General features: G+C 32.5%; 1 protein-coding gene across 5 annotated transcripts in view; it reads left to right on the top strand.

Moving 5' to 3' along the window:
* The window catches only part of ARB2A (ARB2 cotranscriptional regulator A), a 362,845-nt gene that overhangs the window by 89,033 nt on the left and 246,173 nt on the right, over nucleotides 1-27,639 (top strand). For 4 of the 5 annotated variants that reach the window (XM_010987660.3, XM_010987659.3, XM_031448369.2 and 1 more), the window contains one exon: nucleotides 342-533. The exons of the other annotated variant lie outside the window; for it this stretch is intronic. In XM_010987660.3, coding sequence (XP_010985962.1) covers nucleotides 342-533 — 192 coding nt within the window. The remainder of the gene's footprint in view (nucleotides 1-341; nucleotides 534-27,639) is intronic. 5 annotated transcript variants of the gene reach the window in all.

The raw sequence follows: 27,639 nt of genomic DNA, 5'->3' as shown, positions 1-27,639 counted from the left end.
ATTGAGCATAGTGTCTAGACCATAGGAACCATCCCCAAATTATTTACTCTTATTTATTAAATGGTAATATTAAATATACAATAACAATGGAGAAAGGTATAGATCCAATATTATTTTTCATATTTTTATATTTAAATTACTATCATGTCTCTTTTACTCATCTACCTTATATGTAATTGTCAATTTCTAAAGAATATTTTAATTTTATTTTAAAGTTTTTTTACTTCTATACTTCTGTAATAGTCATTCTATAATTTATAGTAACCATTAATTGTTTTCTCATTTATGTCTATGCCTGATCAGAAAACATTTATTTATTATTTAATTTTTTTTAATTACAGGTAGATGCCACTGAGAGTGAACCAAAGAGTTTTATCTTTATGAGTGAGGATGCTTTGACAAATCCACAGAAACTGATGGTTTTAATTCATGGTAGTGGTGTTGTCAGGGCAGGTCAGTGGGCTAGAAGGCTTATTATAAATGAAGATCTGGACAGTGGCACACAGATACCTTTTATTAAGAGAGCTATGGATGTAAGTGCAATTTCCTTTATATTTTTTGGCATTTTATAGCTCTGTCGTCTTATGTGTTATAAATTATTTTATCATGTCTTTTAAAAAGTCTATCCTAAGCATAAACTTATCTTTAAGTTGTTATTATTTAGTCTATTTGTAGTGAAAGATTATTCTTCATTATTTTGCAGTTGCAACAAAAACAGAAGGCTTCTTATGTGTACACAGATTTAGCTAATGTCTTTGAAATAAGTATTTTAAGTTCTAAATTTTTTTGTTTCTTATTACATAAAATAGCACTTAAATAATCAAATACTTACCAGTGTTATTGAAAATACTCCTGAAAAAAAAATCATGACTGCTTTTGCAAATCTTTGCCTATCTTGTTTAGTGAAGTTAAAAATTAAAGGAAATCTGCTACTTTAAATTAATATCTTATTATTTAAAAGGAGACTTAGAATAATTCAGTGTTTTTTGTCAGTTCTTTAAAAAACTCTTTATAGCCCACAAATAAAGTGCTTTAAGAGTAAGACATAGAGATATAAAATGGTAAATTGCAGTATTTACTGAATTACTTTATTCGTACTTGAATTCAAACTTTTTAGAAATTACTATTTTAACATTGTGTTCAAGGTTTTCTTTCCTGTAATAGTGAACTTGCTTTGTCTGACCTAGCTTTGCTACATCTTAATGCTTGGTGACTTGTTACTGTCTCATTCCTAAGTTCTGCAATGAATAAGCTACATTTTGCAGAGTTGGTTTTCTTTCACATGTGAATAGAGATTTTCTTCAGAAAAATAATGAAGTGACACCCTGTATAAAGGTTTAATAAAAGAAGGCAAAATTATTCAGGAATATATGTGTACATGTATGCTCTATAAAAGCTACATTATTGCATTTTTGCAATTAAAGTTGGAAAGGAATTATTTAATACACTGATGATTGCAAAAATCAAAGACAATATATTTTCCTGCTGTGTTAACTCTGAAATGGTAAGATTAAGGGCCAGCCCAGCTCCTAATGAATATTTTTTTAAAATAGATTTTGAGGCCCTTAAAATGCTGCAAGTCGAATTTCTTAGGTGAATTGTGTATTTTTTTCAGTCTTTGCAGACATTCCGAGAACATAAAGATACTACTTTTGATTGGTTGCAAACTTCCATAGTGTGTTTTTAGTAAAATTTAAGTAACTAAAATAAATTTAAATTGAGATTTAAGTAATTCACATAGTATGTTATTTCAACTGTTTCATATTTCAGGTTATGAATAGTAAAATGAACTTTTTCTCTGGCATGTTAGTTTGTTGTTAGAACAGATCCTGTCAATGTATTTTAAGAACATTATTTGTGAAATGTGATGACAATTCAGTGAATATTTGACCATATATAGTTTAGTAAAGAAAGTCAGAGGTTTGTACATATGAATGCCTGGTGAAATATTTGATATAAATTATATTGTCCCTGCTATTAGATCAACTCAGCCTTACCCATTCTAGAATATTTTATTGTCGTATACCGTTTTTTGAGTTGAAAGAATGTATGGGAAGCCACTCCAAATATCTTTGAACAAACTGCCTATTGATATCCCCAACAAAGAAGAGGGAGGAAGTTTGTCAGTTGGAATAGTCGTTTTGTAGAAATAATGTTTGGGGGATAATAGCATTTCATTGCCTTGACCTTTTTCTGCTTTTCGCAATCGTAGCAACTCGAGATTCCTTGAAAAAAAGCAGCTGATTTCTACATTGTTTAGTATGTAGTGTATTGTGTATATTTGGAAAATTTTAGTTTGTGTACTTTATTTTCGATTTTATGAACTTTATTCTCTTAACTTTCTACATGGTAAATATTTAAAAATAGATATCTTTTTTTTTTAATCCAGATAAAGTGATTTTAACTTCGTCTTTACCTTTTCATGGTGTTTCTCTGGTAGTTCTTCAAGAGCTGCTCTGTGTTTGTGTGGGGGAGTGGGGTGGGTAGGTGCAGTAGAGACAGGTGTGGGGAAGGATGGTATTTTGGGGAGCAAGAAGAGGAAGACTAGTAGGGAGAAAGAAGCTGGGTCATTCATACTTTTAAATCAGATTAGCTCTATGTTTTTATTTGTTGGACTGTTTTGTAAAATTGTTATTTTACTAAATGTTTCTGTAGTTTACCAAAGCCAGGGAGCCACTACTCTGTTTTTCATGGTCTGTCAGCTTTCATATGACCACTGAAGTAAATACTGATATTTTTCAGGCCAGACAATATTATTTCTACTCAGTGTTGTTAATAGTATTTCTGCTGTATTCCTTCCAGATATTTAGTATAAGTTTATAGGTCCTAAAATAGGATTCATATCATTGTAAGGTTAAAACATTTTTCTAATAGTGGAACCCTGCCTCAAAGTGGACTGTTTTGTAAAAAAAAACAAAAAACAAAAAAACTATATATATATATAAATATATAAAATAAATATATAAAATGTTTAAATCTGTGGAGCCACTTTGGTTGAAACTGAGGTGGAGATTGGAATTACCTTCACAACAGCCCCTGAGATTCTTCCCTGCACCCTGGGGCTCCACAGATCACAGTTTAAAAACTTCAGATATTCCAGTCCTTAAAATTTGGATACTTAATGACTTTATTATAAAAAAAAAATAAAGATTTCAGTTTGGAGAAATAGTACATATTAGATAAACCCCCACAGTACTTCTCAGGTTCACATAGCTGATGTTTTTAGTGTTTAACAATCTTTGCTGCATAATATATTACTTGGAGTAAGACATAGTATATCATGTAGCCAAGTACTAATTACCCAGTGTCTGTGCAGTTTGAGATTTACTCCTACTTATTTATTCTTTGAACTTTTCTCATATACATCTTTTTAGGCATTTCAGTTGATCTCTATTAAAAAGGCAGAATAATAGGTGACACTTAAGTCATTTAATATAATTTCAGGGATAGTTACAAGGGTGCATAATTTAAGGAGTCAATCACTTTTAGGATCATATAGTACTTGTAGGACCTTAAGAGTGAGTGCCTCCTTAAATTATGTACCCTAAGCACCTAGCTGATCTCTTCATATTCGGGCTTTGACTGAGATGTATACAGTGTCAAAAAGTTTTATGGCGAGCAATTTGGAAGCCCCTGGTCTATAAAGTCAAATTTTTACCATGCATCAGGATCACCTGGAGGGCTTCTTGAACCACAAATTGCCCTGTTTGGGTCCCAGATTTTAATTCAGAAGGTCTGATTGGAGCCAGAGAATTTACATATCTGAGAATATCCCAGGTGATGCTAATGATGGTAATCTGGGCAGCATACTAGAACCACTGGTGCAGGTAATACCCTTTGGATTAGTTGAGGATTTATTTATACTTTTCAGGCTCGAGGTGTAATGGAAAAGGTAAAACTAGATGGCATTATATTTAGTATGACAGGATGAGAAGGTCTAGAAAAATTTTTAATAATAAAATTAGTGGAGAAGTAAAAGCTTAAATTATAAAGAATATTTTATAAATACTATAGAAGTGATTTATATCCAACATAAAATTTATTAATTTAATAATTTCATAAATGATTACTAAGCCTATATTTTTTTCTAATTTCTTATAGCTGGATTATTTAAAAGAATCTACTATTTCCATAATTACCTACTTTGAATATAAATTTCATACTGTTATATCTAAGTTTTAAAAATTAGCACTATTTTTATCAATGTAATTTATACAGTTTGGGTTCTATAACATGGTGGACTGAGTTAATTAATATGCACTTCTCCCTCTCACTAAACACTCATAAAAATAATGGATAAAACATAGCAACAACAAAAATATTAAATACCTAGTTATATTCAAATGATAGAAGAGGAATCTTTAAATGCCTCATACAAGAAAGAACTTAAAGCCATAGTTATAAGTCCCTGGAGGGTGTGGCAGCACAAAGCTGATGAGATAAAAGCCCTAGGCCCCAAAGGGTCTACAGCACAGCTTTGAGCCTGAGAGGCAGGAGCTAAAACTAAGATCCTTGGATATAGCTGGGGCCCTGGGAGCTTCCGCCCTTTTAGTTTTTAGTGGGGCAAAAATCAGCTCATGGTCCAGAGGTGAAAAGAAGAAATTTCTTTCCCAGAGGTAGCAGGTTGGGTAAATAAACAGCCTTCCTTGAGAAATAGAAGTCGCAGACCCTATCCCAAAGATGTATTTGGATTTACATTTGAGTTTAGACAATTTACTTAGTAGGAGAATCTCAATGTAAATTCATGTAAAAATGGATTTGGGGCTGATGAAACTTCTGGGGCACCAGGTGGAATGAAACATAAAAGTGCCAATAGCAACGCTTTACAACCCAGGGTAAATCCCAAATGAAGATGAATTTGTAGGTGGAAACTAACAGTTATATGAGGAAATGATTCATCACAAGGAAAAATCAAGTCATGCAATTACCAGACACAGCTGAAGAGAGAATTAATAAATTAAAAGCTAGAGTTGAGAAATACAGTATGTAGAATATAGCACAGAAAACCTGAGAAAAAAATTATGACAGAGAAATAAAAAGTCTTGGAGAATAGAATAAGATATAATATTCCTCTAATAGTTTTTTCAGAAAAGCAATAGAAAATAATGGGAGAAGAAGCAATATATTAGTGATGGAGTGTTCATGAGAAGAAAGAAAGAATTCATTGTGGAAGAAGCATGGCATATCTTGAGCAAGACAGATGAAAATAAATCTACGTTTAAAATTTATTAAAATAAAACTAAGACATCAGAGGATATAAACATATAATCTTAAAAAGAAAGGAAAAACTAAGCAAGTCAAAAAAGGCAAAAAATTTAAAAAACAAATCATATTTATCAGATGAACTCTATCTTAGAGCCCTGTGGACTCCTGTTCCAATCTTGACTGGTCACTTTCTAAGCATGCCTACCTGTGTCTCATCCTGTGATTCCAGTTAGAATCTCTCTTATGTTTGACCTCCTGTTTCTGGCTCTAATGACCCCAGCTTTTTGGATATATGCCCTCATTTTGTTGGAACCATCAGAAAATGAATATAAGATCAATTTTTGAATTCTTTTATTTCTGAAAAGTACCTTTATTTTACTTCTTCACTTTAGTTTAGTAATTCAACTAGGCATAGAATTCCAAGTCTAAAATCATTTTCATTCTGAAATTTAAAGGGTTTGTTTCATTATTTAGCTTCCAGTGTTTTACTTGAAAAGTCCAGTACCATTCTGATCTTGAATCCTTTTGTTCCTCTCTATGGAAGCTTCTTTTCCTTCTCCCTGGTGTTAAGAAATGAATCATACTGCTTTTGAGAAGTTTTCTATGCCTCGATGTGGGTTTTTTTTTTTTTTAATTCACTTTTTTTGGGGGGGGGCCTGCTTGGAGATTCCTTTCAGTCTATACTGTACATTCATGATCCTCAATTCTGAGAACATTTTTTGTGTTGTTTCTTGATAATTTTAATCTTCTCTTTTTCTAGAAGTATTATCATATGTTTTTGGAGTTCTGGATTGAACCTCTAATTGTCTTATCTAATAGTCTGTATTTTCTCTTATTTTCTATATATTTTTGCTCTGGTTTCTAGGAGGTCATCTACTTTATCTCTTAGCCCTGTAGAATTATTAAAATTCTTCTATCATATTTTGTTATGAAGCTCTCTTTTTACTCATTTTGCAGACTTCTGCTTAGTATACCTGATTTGAGCTGTGTCTCTTTCTTCTGTGATCTGATGTCCTTCTAGTCCTTTTCTGGATATATTTCTCTAAAGGGAAAATTTCTGATCTTTTATAGAGTTGATTGCACAATGTGAGATTATGACCTGTTGTTTTGGTTTTAAGTTTTTGGTTTTTTGGTTTGTTTGGTTTTGGTGGGATGGAGATTATTCCACCTTATGTGAACTTAGAACTAGTGCCTCTATTTTTAGACTCAAGGTCCATCCCTATTTCCAAGATAACTGGCAGCCCAATTTCTGAGTTTCTCTGAAATTCTGTAAGTGAATTGGCTTGCTTTTAGTTATTATTTTTGTCCAGAGGCACTTAACATTGAATTTCCTCTGTAATACCAAGAAAGTTCCATCAGCTTATAGTCTTCCAAAAATATATTGACATCTGTATCTTCTATTCTCTACCTTCCCATTAGTTTTGTCCTGATGGGTTAATACCATCTCTATTTGAAAATATATTTTTATTTAATTTTTAAATAGCAGTATATACAGATGATTTAAGAATGAAACAATATATAAAAGTATGCAGTGAAAAGTAATACCACCCCTATTTTTTAAAACTAATATTTTAGTGTGATTTGTGAAAGGAATAAATATTGCATTTTAATTACATTTTTAATCTGGCTGTTCCAATGACAGGTTGTTACTTTACAACTCTTATCTTTTTAAAACAAGTAACTTTGAAGTAATTTTCTGTATAACAAAATGCTGTGTAAGTCTTAAGAGATGACATCCTTACCTAGCAATATTTGTCAAACTAGAATATTTTAGGATTTTCTTTTAGAAATCACTGTTATTATAAGATAACTAAATTAAAAACTATCTAAACTTGCTTGAATCTAGTATGAATTGCATACTTTGAAAGTTGATTTAGAGCTTAGTAGTTTTAAAATTATTTGCTTCCTTTTAATATGCAATAGCTTATTTTCTGTGCTGCCTGTTAATTTTTGATTCCTTGTTTCTTGCTCTATCTTATATTTCCCTCCCTATTTTGGCAAACACATTTGTTAAGCTGATTGATTACAGTTTTAGGATTTTTTTTTTTCCCACAGATGTACATGGAGCTATTATAGATCGTTATCTAAAATAGGATATGATTTTTTTCCCAGTAATTTGAGTAATAAATTTTTGGTGACACCCCTTAACTACTGCCTTCAATTCCTAGTCTTCCAGCTAAGTACTGCAAGATCTTGCTCTTTCAGTGTAACTGTGAGACAAGGTTGATGATACAGAAAGTTAAGAGGATTCTAGTGGGCTTTGATGGTTAGTAGATAGTAGTAAGAAGTACCATATCAATATAGGACATAGCTTTTATTTTTAACAGTGACGGTGACATCTAGCAGCTTACCATGATAAATTATTTAATATTTATGTAGTGCAAATAGAATATAGTTTGGCAGAGGTCGCATGTTTAAGGTCTCAGAGACCTCAAAAACATGAAATTGCTTGGAGCTTTTAGATATACTTTTGTTGAAATGACTTTTTTGTTGTTTTTTTTAATACTGTCAACCAAAGTATTTGTGAAAGTAAAGAAATACTTATTAAAACAAGGTAACAGTTTTCAACATATAAGATTGGCAGAGAATTTCAAAATAAATTGTATGATAATACCAAGTTTAGATATTGGTGGAAATGTAAATCGAAGCAGTCTTTTTAGATGGCAGTTTGGTTTTTATCTCCCAAATTAATTATGCATATTAACCTTTGATCCTAAATTCCACTTGTAGGAATTTACACTAGAGCAGTACACAGAATATACGTACAAGGATGCTCGTCACAGCAGTTTATAATAACACAAAAACTTCTAGCTACCTAAATATCCACCAACTGGGGACTCTTTGATAAATGGTGGTACATTTATATCATGGAAGACTATGTAGTTATTAAGAAGAATGAGTTACATGTGTGTATGTGTTCATTCATATAAAATGATATCTAAGAGTTATCAGGTGAAAGCATAAGAATGAGAACATTTGTTAAAAGGTACAAAAGGAAAAAGAGAGTACAACAGAAGAAGATCTGGTATATATCTAATGGAATATTACTCAGCCATAAAAAAGAATGAAATAATTCCATTCGCAGCAACATGAATGGATCTTGAGATTATCATACTAAGTGAAGTAAGTAAGGCAAAAACAAGTATCATATGCTATCACTTACATGTGGAATCTAAAAAAAGTGATACAAATCAACTTATTTACGGAAAGAAACAGATTCACAGACATAGAAAACACACTTATGATTACCAAAGGGGAAAGTCAGGAGAGAGTGAAATTAGGAGTTTGGAATTAACAGATACACACTACTATATGTATGAAATAGATAAACAACAAGGACCTACTGTATAGCACAGGAAACTATATTTAATATCTTTTAATAACCTATAATGGAAAAGAATCTGAAAAAAAAAATACATATAGAACTGAATCACTTTGCAGTACACCAGAAACTGACACATTGTAAATCATCTATACTTCAATTTTTAAAAAAGATTAAAAAAATACACTTACCCCACATGTGTACATATATATACACCTATATACGTACATGGATGTACACTGATGTTTCTGGAAATCTATGCAAGAAACTATGATGTTTCTTCTTTTACTTTTCATTTTCAATTTTTCTATTCAATTCTCCTTTTCTTTTTACTTTGAGCAGATATTACTTTTATAATTTAAAAAGATATTACTTTTTTAATTAAAAATTTTAAAAAATATATTCATGAAATATATTGTAATAATATTGTAGTTATTCATTTAACCATTTCTAAAAGAGTTCAAATGTTTGACTATAAAACTGCAACATACTCTGAATCGTTACTGATTTTTCTCCTTAAAGACTGGCTGAATTTAGACCACTACAATTTACATTTTAAACCTTTTAAAAATAAATGCTATTTTTTTTCTTTTTGAAATATGAACTACTAAACTATAGATTGAAACTCAGAGCACTCATTCTAAATCTTAAAAAGTAAACTTTGAGAGAAACTATAAATTAATCAGAGAAAGTATAAGCTGTTATATTATAGTCTTCATAAAATATTGTTCAAGTCAAGAATTCCAGAAAAGGTTAAAAGCTTAGTGCGTTACTGAACTGACAAGGTATATGAGGCCACATCAGCCCTCATGCCTGCAAAAGAAAACAATGAAATGACAGCTCTAGTGTTTGGAGAGAGGTTGTTAACGACAGCTTATTCCTTTATGATTTCAACTCTTGACAGAAGACAGGTCTGCTCATTGCATCATGGCAGATACATCATTACCTTCTGGCCCTGTCATGAGTGAATGGGGGAAAAAACTACATTTGATTTTGAAAATCCAATTACCTTCTGGAATTTTGGACACTGTTTCTGAGGTAGATGTGACTAAGCCATTCTGTGGTAACTCTTTTTTCTAGATTATTCTCTAGTACTGAATTAATTAGCTAATTAAGCATATACTTAAGTGTTTTCTGTAGTCAAGTGCAGAGCTATCTATGGCAGCATCGAGCACCTTGATATTCTAACATCATCCCAAGAAAAATATTGCAAGGCCTCTCATGCCTTATTTCTATTCCTCCAACCTATGTTTATTCCTGACTTCACATAACTTTTAAAGTAGACCTAGGCCTTTTCACTAAGAGCAAGAGAAAAAATACTGGATTTTAAAACAGGCACCATTTTTACATGAAAAATAGTTTATAATTATAATTTCATTATAAAGTGGTCTGTTTCTCAATTACATGCATATTTGAATTCTTCTCGGCTACCTAAGACGTAACTCTGGAGACTTAGAAAGAGAGAAGGTGTGGGTTTTGAAAGTATGTCAAAAGCCTTGGGGTTTGTATATGAGCAGAATTTCAATGGAGATTGAGATGAATTTAAATGCATAGAAAGCAAACATAAAAATCTTGTTTAATTTCTGTCATGTTGTTCCTTTTTGAGTCATTCTGATGTCTTTTTCAAATCTGTTTTACTCTTGAGCTTTGTGCTAGTATATCCACGATCTGTATTTCCCCCCCTTTTTTATTTCACTTTAACTGCTGATCCCTTTTCTGTGGTTCTTCCTTTAATATCAGCTGAAGCAGTTTGAATTGCTGAATCAAAGCTGTTTGGGGAGTAAAAGAGTGTGTAAGATTGTGCAGGGTGAGATTCTCTGGGTAGAAGGTAACACCTCCTGCAGTTATAATCAATGCTCTGGACACCTTCAAAGATTGGAGAAGCCATGACTTGCTCCAGGGTTAAACTTTTAAAATAACTTCCCTAGAGAAAAGTGTCATCAATAAAACAGAATAATTAGTTGACAATTCCTGAGTAGCCTAAGTTTAACAAGAAAAGATTGAAGATAGGTATGCTTTGCATTTTTCACTGTTATTTTGGTTTCCTTTGGTTTTTAGCCTTTACACTTTTTTCTTGAACATGATTTTAAAAAATTACTTCCAGTATTTATCAGTTTATCATTTAAGTTACTTTGAGGAGTAAGAAATAGTCCAAACATTTACTTGAAATAATTGAAGCAGGAAGTTATGGAAGGCAGGTAATTTGTGAAAGTATAATTTGTACTTATAGTTTAGGTCACTAAGCTTTAAATTAAATGTATTATGTTTACATAATCACTAAAATAAGATATTTTAAAGAAAGCAATGCTAAGTTAATTTAAGGATAAATTATTAGTTTCCAAGGGCGTTGTTTAGTAGCATTCATGCTTGATGTCATTCATTCATTGGTGATATTTTCAGCTTTTTACATGATGTAAACAAATTAATATTTAAAATATTGATTCCTAGATAAATTGCCTATTTCAACATGATACTAACAATTGTAACTAACGCCTAATTATAAGTTAAAGATTTAATATGAAAAAGACACATCTATTAATTTTTTTTTTTTGCCATGTAACTTTCTTACATTAAGAGTGGATTTCAGCAGTAATTCTGAATAGTAACAGCCAGCATTTTAACCTCTTTATTTACATAGAATATGTAATCTCTTGTTTTCCTGGACATAAAACAAATCACTACCTAAAATTTGCAGTAAGATGTAAGAATTAGATGGAGTATCTCGGCATACTTTGTATATTTAGAATCATGTACTTTTATATTTTAAAATAAACTTTTATCAGTTTACTCCAAATGTTAATATAATCAATAACTCCATAATGTCAGGTATGCATTCAGCTATCAATAATCTTAGGACCCATGTGGTTGCTTTGTGTTTATAATCCTTATTGAAAAGGAAATAGCACCTTGTTTATGAAATGGATACATAAGGATGAGTGTGCTTCATGAGCTTTATGCCAATGGAAGAAAGCTTCAAGAAGTATTAATAAAAAAATGTAAAGCATCAATAGTATTGTGTTAGTAAAAAATAATAAAAGATGCAATTAGTATTTTTAATAAAAGGCACACAGGTAGGTATACATGCTGCAATTAAAAAAACTGATACAGTTTCAAGGTCATGCACTTTTGATTTTTATAAGATCATAAGATTTAAGCTAATTTAGATTAGGAATTTCATATAGAAATGGTATATAGCATGTCATTTTTTTTGTTACCTAGAATTTAAATTATAATATATATACATGCTGTAATTAAATTCTGATGAAAATGAGGTATTTCACAACTTATTTTTTCAGTTAAAACTATGGAATGAAATATTCTCTCAATCACTGGAGAAAATTAATATTTGTTAGAAGCTCCCCTTTGGTCTTTTATTTCTGCAGTAATACAGTAATAATGATAAATAATATTTGTGTGTCCAAAAGAAACTAATTTAAAAAGTTAGGGAAAATACTGTTAAGTAAGCAGTTCAACTTTGCTTTTCGTTTTGATAGTGAAGACTGTTGCTTTTGTTATAATTTTCTCATATTTAATAGTGTGGCTAGAGCATTTAAAACAATTCTGTTAAGTTGTTATCTTTAAGCCTATTTAAAACAATTCTATTTAATTGTTATCTTTATGATTACACAGAGAAAATGGAAACAGTTAAAAATAAAGGATATGGTTTAAGATATGCAGCTCATGTGTATGCACTTATGTATATGTTAAGGTGCAGACTGAACATAGGTTGTTAAATAAAAACTCACTTTAATAGGATTAATTTACTTCTTTATTATTAAGAGGTAGGTATGTTTTGAAACATATTCTTGATCTCTTCATATACACAAACACACATGCCTACATACATACATACTTCTCTGTAGTAATTCCAAATTGCTAACCCAGTAGTGTTGATTTTTTTAAAAGAAAAAAAAATCCATTATTTGAAACACTTGTCAATTCTGATGGGAAATGAGTACTTGCTTATTCATACCATGAGCTGCATATTTGAATAAAATTATCTTTTCTTACAATGAAATGGTCTTGAAAAATATTTGAGAGAACATTTATCTGGAGAAACGAATGCCAAGAATAATCTTAAACTTTTTGAAGGAAAGTTTAATGTACTTCTTAGTTTGCATTTTCTGATAGTAAGAAAATGTCTTTTCATTAAGCTTTTCATGCACATTTACTTAGTATTGCAATGGTTTGGAAGTGCACTGCCCTTTTGAACAGTGTATGTTGTTTGTGATCAAAAACTTACAGAAGTAAAACATTTCTATCAGAGCAAACTTAGAACTACTGGTAATTCTCTTTTTTTCCTGGAAATTAACAAATTATAACATCAAAGCCTATATAGAGAAGTATATAGTAGGTCATTTGCTGCTGCAGGCATTGTCTCTCCCTCCAGGATGTGTTTGTTTAGTTTCTCTCACTTTCTGCCTGTGGCACTGTATGGTGAAATTCAGACATGCTCTTCCCCTCCGAGGAATCTCAGAGGTGGAGGATAACTTATACAAAATTAATAAATGGTGTTGCTTTTTCATTATCGCCAATCCAAGGCAATTTGCAGTGTTCACTTAAGAGAAAAAAATTGAGCTGTGTAGGAAGCACTTACAACAAATACATTAACACATTTAAAGGCACAATTTTAAAAAGGAAAATTTAAGATAGTCAGTACTCTGTAAGCAACTAAATATAGTAATCTATAAATATAGTAATATATTATAAATATAGACCTAGTAATTTCTCAAGGCTCATCCTTTTATTATTTTGGTATAATAAAATAATAAAATTTAATGTTAAAAGTGAAAAACAAGTGTAGTGTTTGTATTTTATGAAGACTGAATTAAATGAGTTAGTTCATTTAGCCAGAGAAGAGTTTTAACTATTAGAGTTTGCCTATTAAAAATTTTATTTTTACTCTTTAGGTGACTAATTTTGCTTAAGCATTTTGGTGCAACATATAATTTTATAGGAAAGAGAAAAATTGGCATGAATGGTGTTAACCTGTCATACTGTGTGCTTCATGGTGCTCAAATCTGTGTGAATACCATAGGTAGTAGGATTTAAGATTGCTTTCAAAAAGAAATTATATATGTACAGTAAATAATTGTACAGTCTTCATTTCTTTTTTTTTTCTTTTCAGTTCCTGAGAACTTTTTCATTAGCTCTAATATTACTCCTTTTATGAGGTCTTTTTTCCTTACATTTAGATACATTTGAATTGTTGTATGATAATTTTAACAGTAAGGATAATTGTAAAGAAGCTTGTAGTAGAAAGCCACATCATTGTCTCATCTTGAGCTTCTGCACCTCAATCTGTTACTGTCTTAATGTACAGGAAACGATACAGTTAAGCCTCCTAGATTCTATAGCTTTAGGAAGTATCCTGTTGCTTTATTTAGAATGTATGCACTACACTGCACCTTGTAATGACTTGTATTATAAGAACAATGCCATTTGCCCAATTTTATGGGTGTGCTTTTGTCTCCCACTAAACTGTGACCTCATTGAGGGCAGGGACCATAAATTTTCACCATTGCCTGGCAGTACAGTTTAGCGGATAAGAACACAGGCTTTGGGGTTAAACAAACCTAGTGCCAGTTTTAGCTTTGTGACTTAATAGTTGTGCGATTTGGTCAAGTGTTTTGAACTATGTACTCTTAGTTTTCTAATCCACAAAATGATCATCATAATAATACCAAACTCATAGGATTATCCTGAAGATTAAATGACAGAATACATGAAAAGCATTTACTTACCACTTTGCCCGAAGCAGATTTTTAAACCTTTTTATGGATGGAGGAATAAATGAATTTTCATTAGCAGAAAAAAGAAATATGATGGCTTATTGGCAGGCACCATCCTTTTTGTTGAATTTATTAAAAGATCATAGGATGTGATTTCAGTTCCCTCGTTCTTAAATAGAAACATGATCCATTATAAGTTCTTATTGTAATGGCTGTCACATGATGAGTGTTTAATGTTAGTAGTGATGAAGGTGGAGATGGTAATTATTTAGTATTTTGTTTGGGGTTTGTTTTCTCCCTTTTTCTCTAGAAATCCTGCCACTTTGTATCTTATTCCTGTAGCAGTATTACTGAGTCTCTTTTGAGCAACTTATTATATTGACAATGATTTTTCTATATCTAAATTGTCAGCTATTCTAAGAACTTGAAGGACATGGGATTAAATTTTTTTAGCACTGCCTTGAAGGTGTAGGTGGGCTTCTAATGTCTTCTAGGGGTAAATGCACCTAGAAAGTGAAACAAGCATTATGAAAATGATTTTACTTTAAAACTCTGAGTTGTTAATGGCAAAAAAATTTTGTTCTAACCTTCTTACCTTGTGAAATCCATTCTTCTATGTATTCATCAATTCTCTAGTTCATCTGTAGATCCATCAGCTATTGTTTGAGGGCCAAACACTATCTAAGTTTAGGGATGTACAGTATTGAATAAAATACAATTCCTGCCCTCAAGACATTATGGTTTGATGGGGATACGAGCAAATTCAGTACAGTGTGATATGTACCAAAAACTATAAGCATACAGTACCGTAGATGAGCATATTGAAGGCATCTCTTAATGGCATCTCTTACAGAAAAGCTTCCCAGAAGTGATATTTACATAAAGTTTTCAAGTATGAGTAGGCACTTGGAGGTGGGGAGAGGTATTCCAGATAGAGAGATTAGTTGAATAAAGCTTGAACGTAGAGTTTGATGTGAGAGGGAGGGTATAAGACTGTGGCTGCAGAGATCATCAGGGCCTGATGTGTCCTTTTAAGATATTTATAAAATTTTTAAGAGTTATGGAGCAGCACTGAATAGTTTCTAAATAGGGAAATTACATGGTCAAATTTGTTTTAGAAAGTTAATTCTGGCACAAGCCTGAAGAGTATATTCAGTGACCACTAAGAAACTACTGATGTATTTGAGCAAAAATGATAGACTGAACTGAGGGACTGGTGGGTATGTATAGAACTGGAAGAGATACAAGAGATGCTATGATGACTGATTGTAGGCGGGAGGTGAAAGAACGAAAAGACTCAAATATGACCCCTGGGTTTCTGACTTGTTTAGTAGGGGAGATGGCAGTATCCTTAACTGAGTTGAGAAGTACTCAAGAGGAGTGATATTTTAACACTGAAGGAGTTGAAAATCTTATTTCAGACATGTTGTTTTTGAGGTGCATATGCCACCATACTCTTTCCAAGCCATTTGTTTGACACAATACCTGTGATGCCACTTTTTGACTCTCTGTCATATCTCTGTTTCAGTGTTAGGCATGCTGGTGATACAGATACTTTGAAGAATTAATTTAGCGATGAGTCTAACTTTTTTGTTATAAAATTGCAAGAGCTATAGCTAATCATAACATTAATAGTGTCTCCTAATGTCATGCTGATTGATTTTTACTGTGATTTAATTTCCTGTTACTTTTGTATTTTCTCTGAACATACGTGTTGAAATACAACTAAGGAAGGAGCTCATTGGATAATAGTAGGAAAAAAATGTGAATGGCTCTTTACATGGCCTTCAACCTTCACTGAAACTGAGAAAAAAAAAACAGCATTGTGTTTAGTTGGATGCAGTTGTATACTACCATTATATAATGATAAAGAAAATAGATAAAATATAGGGATATTTAGTATGGTCACGTTCAACATATGAAATATTTTGCAATATTATTCATGCTCTTTCTTCTCTCCCAAAGCAATGACTGCTACATTTAACTTTTGAAATTTGTGTCATAGGGAAGGTGCATGTGTGTATACATGTATATAATTTTTTTAATGAAAATAGGTAGTTTCCTCATCTCTTTAATGACGGTTGTATACTAGATGGTCTAAATTCATCTTCTTAGCTCTTAAATTTATTCTGTACATTCTATTTTTATGATAATTTTTTCTGACACAGGCATGCCTCACTTTAAGAAATCAAAATATATGAAAAATGTGCTTCTATTTCTCAAAAAATTAATCTAATTTTATGTTCCTTCCAACTTTAAAATTTCTTCCTAATTACAAAATATATTGTTTTGAAAAAGACTTATCACAGGGATGTCAGTATTGAATTCTTTTTGTATTAATGTATTCCTTAAGAGATCATTAACTGCTTGGGAAATGGAGAGACGAAATTGTTGTACTAAAGTGTTGCTATTAATTGAAAATTCAGAACTAGCAAAGCACCTGGCAGATAAACACTTTCAGGAGCTTTTCATTCAATATGTGTGTTCCATTTCAAAAATTTCAGGCAGTAAGTAGGCTTAACCCATATCTAGAGAGGTCTGAGTAAGTGCCTTCAGGAGGAGACTTGGAATGAGAAGAGCTGGTATAGAGTAGACAGTACACATCTAGCCAGGTAGAGAGCCTCTGTTTATATAGAAATGAGGAAGGCATAAGCCAGACATTTGGGTGGTCAGCCCTGTGAACTGGGGAGGAAAGGAAGGTTGGGAGGAATGGTAGTTGGTGAACTTTGAAGTGGGAATGAGAGAGCAGGCTTCAGGCAATAACCTGTTTATAAGAAGGAATGCATTCATTCTTATTGGGGTAAAGAATATCTTACTTGCTATTTCTCTTTGCACTTGCTTTAGTTATTTTAGGAGAGTACCTCTTGGACCTTTGCTCACTCTGCCATCCCTCCTGATACCCTTGGCTTATCATCCTAGCTGCCTTACTAACTTACTCTGAACTAATAGCCTAGTGAGGCGTCCTTTTCTCCTTTAGTGAAGTAAAGAAGGCATACTTAGATATCTTTGTTGCATTGATGGTTTTCAAGTATGTACAAGCCATATTTTATGTTTATAAGCCTCCAAATGAATAATGAATATGGAAATCTTTCTTATATATTGTTATAAAAAACAATTAGGAAAAACTCGACCCAAACCCTTTATTCACTGAGTGACATGTATTTCTCAAAGATGTTTTGATACTAGATGCTTTGGTAGGAAAGCCATCCATCTGTTAGTATTAATAGACCTACTTTCTTAGCTTAATATCTTACGTATGTTAATATTTGCATTAGTTAAAGTCATTTCTTAGCTTAATATCTTATTTTGTATGATTCTTTGGAAGGCATAGTTGATTTTGTTTGTTGGCAATGTAGGTTAACTCAGATGAAATAAAAAATGCTTTTCTTTCCTGAAAATATTTCTTCTTTAGTACAGCTAACCTCATTCATTCAGATGCTAGCAATATGAAGAAAATACAAATTGATAAATGGAACAATTTGTTGATAATTTTCATAAGACTACATATTCATGAAATCATTCAAGATTTGCTGTCTTAAGTTATTTAGAGAATGAGACATGATTTTTGAAAATGAAATGAATTTATTTTTAGCCTAGCCTTTATAGAAATCCCCAACCTTGATTTCAGTTTCCAAGTCTTTACTTATTCAGAAAAGTATATCTAGCCATGTTCATAATGGTACCTGATGCTTTGAGTGTTAAGTCGTAAAGGTAATAGTAATAGATAAAAATTACTCATACTAAAATCATAAATTCAAGAACTACGTACTTAGGAAAAGAATTCAAAGAAATTTTAATAGGCACAGGATAGCAAGAAGGACCCACAATTGTATGGGCAGTTACTAATTTAACTTTTCCCACCAATTTAAATTAAGTAGGCCTTATAGGAAACCTCTGCACTGCTTTTTTTTTTTTAATGTATGAATTGAGTTGCTAAGACTATTCCTGAATTGACATTTTGGGAGTAAGAGCAAACAAAACAATTGGTGATCATTTGTTCTATGTATATTTGAACAGAACATACTCAGTACTAGGTATATTAATTTTTTTCTCTTTCCAAAATGACCTTACTTTTTTGAAGCTGTTGTAGGAAAAATTATGGTTACAAGAGGAATGAAAAGAAAAGAAAGAATATGATTATGGCCCAAAGTGTTCATCTTTCTTTTGTAGCATGTAATATATATGTTCATACATTGCTGAAAGAAGTGTAAATTAACATTAACCACTTTGAAAACTATTTGAAAATGTCTGTTAAAGTTGAATATAAGTGTACCTCATGATCTAACAGTTACATTTCCAAATAATAACATATACAGTATTCTTTATAGTAAATTTCATTTAGCCTCTTGATTCTCATAGTATGCTTTTGTTGATTTTTGCCGAACTCTTGTATCCATAGCCATCCTGTGGTTGCAATTAATATCGTCACTTCTGATGTGATTTGAATAATAGCTGATATTTTCATCATGTTAACACTAAGACAAAAGTGAAACAAAGACAAATGTCCAGACTTCACTTATTCATTAATTATGTGAATGCCTTAGATTATAGTTTTCAAATATAGTATTTTCTTAATGTTAAATGTGATTCACGGTGTAACAGCTACAGATAAGACACACTTTTAAGTTCAACCTGTATAATTAACATTTTTACATCACTTTCTTAAGCCTAGACTATCAACAAAACAATAAATGAAGCCCTGGTTTGTAGTGTTTGCCAGATTCCATGGTGTAAATACTTATATAAAAAGCCATGGCTAATTTCAAGCTGCCAGTCTAATGTCACTGAACACAGAGTTGGGAAGAAATATATGTATGTATATTAATATATATTTCCACCATACAGATACAATAGACATTAATAGCCCTAAGAGCATAGATAACAGTAAAGTATAGTAAAATAATTAGGAAATATTTAATATTTATTACATTTATTTTAGGTATATTGTATTTATTTGTAAGATTATGTAATTTAATTTTAATGGTGGTTTTATGTAACAGCTGATTCACAGAATTCCTGAAAAGTTAACAGTGGGTTCTCATGAACCAGTATGAGTTAACTCCACGACACCACAATGTTTAACAAGTCTGTTCATAGCAGAACTATTTATGTAGCTAAAAACTGAAACTGTCTTAATGCTCATCATTAGTAGAATGGTAATTCTAATTATTGTCTAATTGTAATTACTATCTAAGTATTCTATAAATCCAATTCTTAATTCTGATTCGAAATTCTAAATGTGCTATATTTATACAATAGAATATTATACTGCAATAAGATAACAAACTTACAAGTGAAAACAACAACATGGATGAACCTCTCAGACTTACTGTTGTGTAAAAGGAACCAATAAGAAAGAGTATAGATTATAATGATTCCATTTACATAAAGTTCAGAAATGAGCAAAACTAATTCATGGTGTTAGAAATGAAGACAGTGTTTATGCTTAAAGGGATGATTTCACGGTAAGGGCTTCTGGGGAGCTGGTAGTGCCTGTTTTTTTTTAATTTGACTTGGTTACGTGTGTTCACTTTGTGAAAACTTAGGCTTTATACTTAGAATTTGTGCACTTTTCTGTATGTATGTAATACTTCAATTAAGAGTTTACTAGAAAAAATATACTGGCTGAATTGGAAGATGTATCTGGAAACTTGACAGTTAGTACATTTGAGAGATAACTTACATTGAGATAACAGCTAAAGCCCACTCTAAGTTGTCACAGAGTTACGTTTTTTCTTTTTCATGTATATTCTGTGCTTCAACTGAAATACTTTCCATTCCTTGAATTCCTTGTGCCTTTATTACATCGCTTCCTCTCTTGCTTTTTCTTCTAACTGAAAACCTTCCTAGTTCCTAGTTGCCGACTGGAATTTCTTAATGTTCTTCTTATGTGGAAGTCATTGTTGAATTGTTCAAAGTATGATTTCAAGAAAAGTAATTTTTACCTACTGCTTTATCTTTTACCATATAAGACTTGAAAAGTAGTGTGAACATGGGTAGATACACTTTTCTGGATTTAAGAGTATTGCCTGATTGAAGGTGCCACAATCTGACTGCATGATAAGTAGAATCTTATTGTTTAAGGCTTCCACCGTTGCCTCAAATATCACCCCCAGTTTCATATCTCATCTGCTGTTTCCATTGTCCCTGTTGTAACCATCTAATACAAGTGCTCATAAAAATGCTTTGTCATCATCTACATATTATAAAGCATATTTACAGTCACTTTTGAAATAATTTTGATGAAAGTATAGTAGACAGAGGGAAATTTCAAATCCCCTTTCATTAAGAGATTTTTTAAATTACGTACATCTTCTTATTAGTAAGTGGTGGTCAGCCATGGTCTTAAAGGACCAGATCTCATGAAACATTAATATGTTTCTAGACATCTGAATCTGAGACTAGTTAAAAAATCTCAAAATCTATTCATCTACATTCAACTGAACTAAGTGTCATTTCCTGTCTGGTCATGTTAGTGTCATAACCCTGCTGTTTAGTGAAGATCAGGTTGAGGCTACTGGAATCTACAACACTGTGATGTTTACTTGCAATACTCACCAGTCCACTTACAGACACCCTCCCACTGATATATGTTTATGCCTGGTTTAAGAGTCTATGTCAAGTGGCTTATTACTGCTATCTGCCATTTTGAGAATTAATTTGTACTTTTATAGTTGATAATCTCATTTCTTCCCTATCTGATTCTATCCCGGAATGCTTCTAAAAGCTTGTATCCTAAGCACTTCTTTCTGGGAGGATCCAGTTTAATTTTCTTTTCTCTAATTTTAGACAAGTTTAACTTTTTACATGTTTTATTTTTCTGGATTATAAGAAAAATCAAACTGTTATGTTGCTTTAAATTTTTTTTATAAGTAAAGTTCTTTTGACAGTGTTTTCTAGTTCCTTTGGCATGAAGAAGCCAATAATTCTTCTTTCTTAAAGCGACTTCTTTTCCTTTTACACCCTATGCTTCTGGTGTTGGCACTTTTGTTTTTACTAGTCTCATTTGCATACAGAATTTTAGATTTTTACAGAATAAAGGTTATAGGCAAATAGCCAGCTGTCACATTCTTGAGGTCAGATACCATTAGTATATATGAGATGCTCTGTTTTGGCTTCATAGTACTTGCCAGATTGCTAAGCAGATGTTCTAGGCTATAATTCAGGAAACTGGGACCTCTTGAAACATTCCCTGAGAGTCGCTTTTGACATCTCTGAATCATTTATTTAAAGGTAATTAGTTCTAGTGAAAATGAAAATGCATTGATATGAAAAGAACAAAATTATTTTACAGTGTTTGGGAGTTGTAGCATGATTAGAAACTTGATTCTGGGTATGTATATAATGGTACAAAAGTATTAATTTTGACATAAGAATGCATTAGAATTAAGCACCTTTTCACTCTCTTTTTTGGATTTGGAGACTGTTACCAAAAAGGCTATTTTTTTTTAAGTCTTTCTTTTTAGACTCTAAGGAGTACTAGTTGATTCTGTGCTACAGTGAAGAAAGAGGCTGTGAGAGTATTCGTTCTTCTCTAATAGGTAACAGTACATGTCTTGGTATTTTTCTTGTATATCCGATCAATATCTTTGTTAGTACTGCAATTTTTTTGTAATTAATACAAAGTTCCCTTATTTATATATGGAACTCCTATAAAATACTGTTCTCAATCTGTAGTTTGTCCTGTGTGTCCATTATTAACATATCAATTGCACAACAGATAAAAAGTTAAACTAATCTAAAAGTTGTAAAAACACATTTAGAAATCTGCTTTGATATGTTCATTTAGATCTCTTTGGCCATATTTATATAATAAAGGAGCCACATAGCTTGTGTTCCTATCAGTGTATTTTACTTGTATGCATTGTACTTTACAGAAAAGTACTTTACCCAGAAATGGTATAAGATCCAATATCTTGTTATTGGGGAGATTGTTGGGGCACCATATTTTAAGGAAGGTGAGAATAAATAGTAGGAATAAACTTCTAAATCTCATTTATATTTGCCTATGGATGAATTTGAATTTAAACTTAATGTGGGTTCATCAGACATTCAGGGAACTCATAACAAACGCTTCAGTCAAGCTAATGAAGTCTCAGTGTGAAAATCAAACTCTAAAATCATCTCTGTTCTTCCTTCTTAAACAATTCTTCCATTTTTCCCATTTCATATTTTGGATAAATAGCATTACAATAAGATTGATGCAGAAGACCAGTCTCAGCAATTCTCCCAGAGTTGTAGAAAAGTAATCAAGGGTGTTACTTTACAAAACTAACTCTAGTCTCTAAGCCTAAGTGGGTATATAATGTTAACTTTTCATAACATCCAGTTCTACTGGACTAATTTTTATTACAGTAAGAAAAAATAAAGGAATTGTAATGGCAATTTTAGAATTGAAACCCAAACAGAGCCTCTGTGTCTAAAGGAAATACAAGGATTTTATGTAATAAGCCCTTATTTGGGTCATTGATAACTCGAATGTTAGTAATTTGTCTCTTCTGTTTCTTCTTTTCCTTTTCCCTCCCTCTCCTCTCTCTCTTTCTTGCAAATACACACTCATGTAAATTAACAAGTTATAATGGTAAGGTATCAAATTACTGTGTTTTTTCAATTCTAAGATGCACATTTTCTTTATATTTTAACACCTCTGAAATTGGGTTGTGCCTGTCTTTTTTCCACCCAAACTTAGAATCAATAGAGAGAGAAAGAGTATAATAAGAGAAATCAGTGTATCATCTTTGTAACTGATAAATCATAGATTGAGGACTGGATTAGATCTACTAGCCAAGTGGGTTATTCTCCCCAGAATTCAGCAGACTGACTTGCAGGCCTTGTCCTGTGAGCAGCAGAGAAGAATTTGTGTTTCCTGCGCGCAGCTGGCTGCCCAGGAGGGAAGAAGAGGCTGAGTTCACCAATCACATAGGTCACCGCCCCTGCGCCAGGGCAGAATGAGCTAGGGGAGAATGGTTAGTCCATATGGAGACTGGTGCCTGGGGCTAACAGGGTGAAGCCCAGATCTGTAATCGAGGTATCACTTCAAAGTCAAGTCTTTTGCCATTCTTTTCTAAGTTCTAATTTACTTGGGATGCTTTTAAAATACAGGTGTTAAAATATGCCCTAGGAATATATTCATTTTTTTATTCTCTCCTTTCTGTCTCTGGACTCTTCTTTGCCTTATCTTTCTATTTCCGTATACTTTGATTTTCTACCAACACCTTGAGTTCTTAGTTTATTTCTTGGAGAAGCTGATTCTTTTCTGGCGGACTCCAGGCTGTCTCTTTGTTGTGAGATGAGCCTTTTCTTCTCAATTATCTACATTCCAACATAGTTGAATTTCCTGCATTATTTTCCTCCTCTGCCTTTGATTATGTTGTCCTGCTCAGATCCCTTGAGATGAATGTGTCCTCACTTTGACCTCACAGTTATCTTCACACCTTGCCTTTTACATTTATTCTGTTGTATAGCTTCTCCCCTGGCCTGTCACATGCCTACCTGGGCTAATAGAGTTCCCTTGTACTAGAAGCTTGTTAGTACTTAAAAAAAAATTGTCATTCAAACCACATGTTGTTAATATCCTCATTTGCTCCACACATCCTGCCTTAGGATTGGCTCCTTTCTTGAAGAATTAGCATTGAAGAAACCTACATTTGCATTTTATCACATCCACCACAGCCCATCTGGAGTGAACCATCAATCCACACTGAATTTTTGCAGAAGAGGGTTTTGCTTCATGAAGCACCTAGATAAATGCGCAAGGATGAGAGCAAAAGAAAAGACTTTTTTATTTTCTTCAGAATGAAGTTAAAATATGCCATATTTACCAGTGTATAAGGCATATTAAAGTTATAATTAAGCATTGGAAATTGAGTGACTTGAGGCAGGAAAAAAATCTTGTCTGGTGAAGGGTGCATGTATGGCTTGGCAAGTGAAAGATAACTTCAGTGCATTGCAGTCTGTATTTTTGTATTGTGATCTAAAACCTGATATCTTAAGTTGTGCTTATTAAGAAAATTAATGACCAGTAAGATAATCATGAAACTGATTCTGTGTCAGAAAGGAGGAAAGTTAAAGAAAGATGCTTGGGAAATCAGAAAAGCTAGTCTTTAGTTGTGTATACCTTTCATTAGTGAAACAGGAGTAGGGCTCTTCAAATTTTACTTTCTCGTGTCTTCAGATTATTTTTCCACCAGTTGCATTGGAGATACATTTTTCTTCTTAGATGGTAAGAGATATGTTGGGCTCTTTTTCTAATACTTATTGAGCAGTTTACTCTCTGTCTCTCTCTCTCTCTCTCTCTCTGTATATATATATATATTAAAGGCACCGTTCTAGGTAATGGAAATATATCAGTGAATAGCCCCAAATCCCAGTCCTCGTGGAGCTTTTCATTCTGCTTCAGTATCATAAAAGTTAAAAGTGCTTTAAATGTGATATAGTTTAATAGTTAGAAAACTGGTCCTTTAAGTAGTGATGCTGATATTTTAATATCTAGTGGCATGGCAGCCTCCAGGTATTCAGACTTCACAAGATGGCGTACGTAAGGAAGGATGTGGAAACCGCCAGTCCTCCTAAAAGTTAGGTATGGAATGGGCATAGTGTCGCTTTCATCACTTTTTTGGTCAAAGCAGGCACAGGCCAGCCCAGATTCAAGAAGACAGAACTTAGACCCCATGTGTCAATGAGAGGAGTATCAAAGATTTTGTGGCCATCTTTACTATGTCACAGGTACCATTTAACTGACCGTGTGATTTAGGAAGTCACTTACTTACCTAGATTCTGTGAAGACCTCACTTCACACCTAATCTATCCAAATAGTGTTCTGTTTACTTTCTGGGCCTTCATGAAGTCATACCTTTCCCTATATGATTAAACTACCTAAGAAAATACAAATTTGATCATGGTCTTTCACTGCTCAAAACTTTCCACCTTTTTTCTTTCTTTTCCTCTCTCTCTTTCCCTTTTGTTAATATTGGTACATAAACGTCTGTATGTTTCTTTATGAATACATATTATGTATATAAACTTCTATAACGTTGCATGTTTCACTTAAAGGATACCTATATGTACATTCAGATAGAGTAACCATGTTCTTTATTTCTTTTTCTCTTTTAAAAAGTTACTTGGAAAAATGCTAAAAAAAAAAAAACAAAAATAAAAACAAAAACAAAACACAACCCTACAAAGAAAAAACTTTACACATAGTCTCTGCAATTAAAAACATAAGAAATGAAAGCTGCTGCCTCTGCTCCTATCCAATGCCAGAAGTAATCTTGATTAACAATTTGATGGATATCCTTCCAATTTTTATCCTAAAACTGTATAGATATTAACATATATATTCACGAGTATATGCATACATTTATTTTTATTTTATCAAACAAAATTATGATCTACACATATTTTCACTTTTAATTACTCAGCCTTGCTAACCTTCAGTTTCTTCATCTGAAAAGGGGGATAGCAGTAGTACCAGCTGTCAGGCTCAAAATGAAGTCAAGTGAAATAATCCAGGTAAAGCATTTAAGTCACCCCAGCACAGAGGTGGCACCGAATCTTTATTGCCACTCTAACTATGCAAATGGTGTGCCAAATGGGGATCCAAAAGCGATCCAGATGAACCCCTCAAGGAGGCTATTCTGTAACATTTCTTTCTCTTAATTCAAGCAACAGAGAATCCTGTGAATTTTTTATTTTAATTAATCTGACATATTATATGTTATACACATTTATATATATTTTTTCTTCCAGAAGGTCTCAATAAGAAAAAAAGGCAAATATATATTTGGAGACTTAGATGTATAAGAAGTAAGCTCATCATTATCATTTTATGAATATATTCCATTCCAGCCTGTTCTTTTTGTCCAAAGGGCTTTCTAAGTAAAGAAGTTTAAATAGAACTTTTATTCTACTTTCTAAAAAGAAATTATATTTGAAAGAGGCAGGATTCTTTAGGTGCCAACACTTTTGTACAAGTAAACAGGAGGACAAGGCCAGATATATAGTTACTTATCTTATTGTTTGTAATTCCAGCAGTTTAGGACATCTACTAGAAATTGTAGTGCTCTGGGCAGAATACACATAAAAAGATTTACAAAGACCAGAAAGTATACTAATGGTTAAACTAATAACTTGAATTTACAGTGCTCCATCATTAAGTGGGCTACAAGCGATTGCCAATCACAATTGCCTGAGATATAGTACCGTGTGCTCCAGTTTTCAACTTAAAAATTCATTTCCCTTTATAGCTTCCATACCTTATTCTACAATGAAATAAGAATCATATTATCACTTTATAAAATTTTAAAAAACCTTTGCTAAGCCATCTTAAAAAATGCTAAGATAATTCTTAAAATTTGTCTATCTTTTTTCTTCTATAAACTTGACAGTAAATCTAATTGAATTATTTTGTGGGCCATTTACAGGTAAGGCAAAGTATTAAACAGATAATTACCAACTCCTTATAAAAGTTTTAAAATCTTTATGTGAATGTCTAAAGGTACTTCAGAGCCTAAATTCAAATCCCCCCTTTCCATCCTCCCAAAATGTATGTGATTAAATTCTTACTCAGTTGAAATAAGTTGAAAAAGCACCTTAAACATGGCTGCTGCTTCAGGCTTCCTTTGTTTTCTCCCATACTTTGACGATGTTGAATTACCTGGGGATTTTTGAAAAATAGTGATGCCTGACACCCACCCCCAGACAGTGTGATTTAATTTGGAGCCTTGAGTGTTTCCCTGGGTGATTCTGATGCACCGCAAACTTTGGAAACTGTTGCCCTCAGCTCAGGTTGTACCTGAGACTAACTACTCAGAATCTCTAGGGAGATGGAGGCAACAAGGACATCAGTATATATGAAAGCATCCCAGGTGATGACCATGTGTAGCCAGGTTAAGAATTGCTATTTTAGAGAATCAGGAAAGAATCCAGAGTAATTGGGCAGAAGTTTTTATTACTTAGTGACTGCATATAGGAAGCAGCAGAGGAACCAAAGGTAGAGATAGCGTTAAGTGACTTGCTGAGTGTTACACATCTGATAAATGGACACCACCTCTGCTCCTTTCCACACACAGATGCATAATTTCCCCCTACTGCTTCCTTTCTGTAATTCTAATATTGTTTTGGTTAGAAGTTTGGTACAGAGCAGGACACTGGTGTTACCTGTGGCAAAAATTGGAAAGACAGTTTATTGCTTTGAGTATACACTGAAAATTTAGTTGTTGATAAGTTTGATTTGAGAAAATAGGGAAATACATATGAAGGAAATTATCTGTAAGCATTTCAGCATAAGAAAGTAGTAATTAAGTGTGAAGTTGGAACCAGATTGACAGGGAATCACTAACGGAGCAAGTTAAAAGAGCAAGTTAAAGCCATAAATGTGGC

The sequence above is a fragment of the Camelus dromedarius genome, chromosome 3, assembly GCF_036321535.1.
Source record: "Camelus dromedarius isolate mCamDro1 chromosome 3, mCamDro1.pat, whole genome shotgun sequence".
Lineage (NCBI taxonomy): Eukaryota > Metazoa > Chordata > Mammalia > Artiodactyla > Camelidae > Camelus > Camelus dromedarius.
Note: the sequence above shows the minus strand (reverse complement) of the source record. Positions and strands in the feature narration are given on the sequence as shown.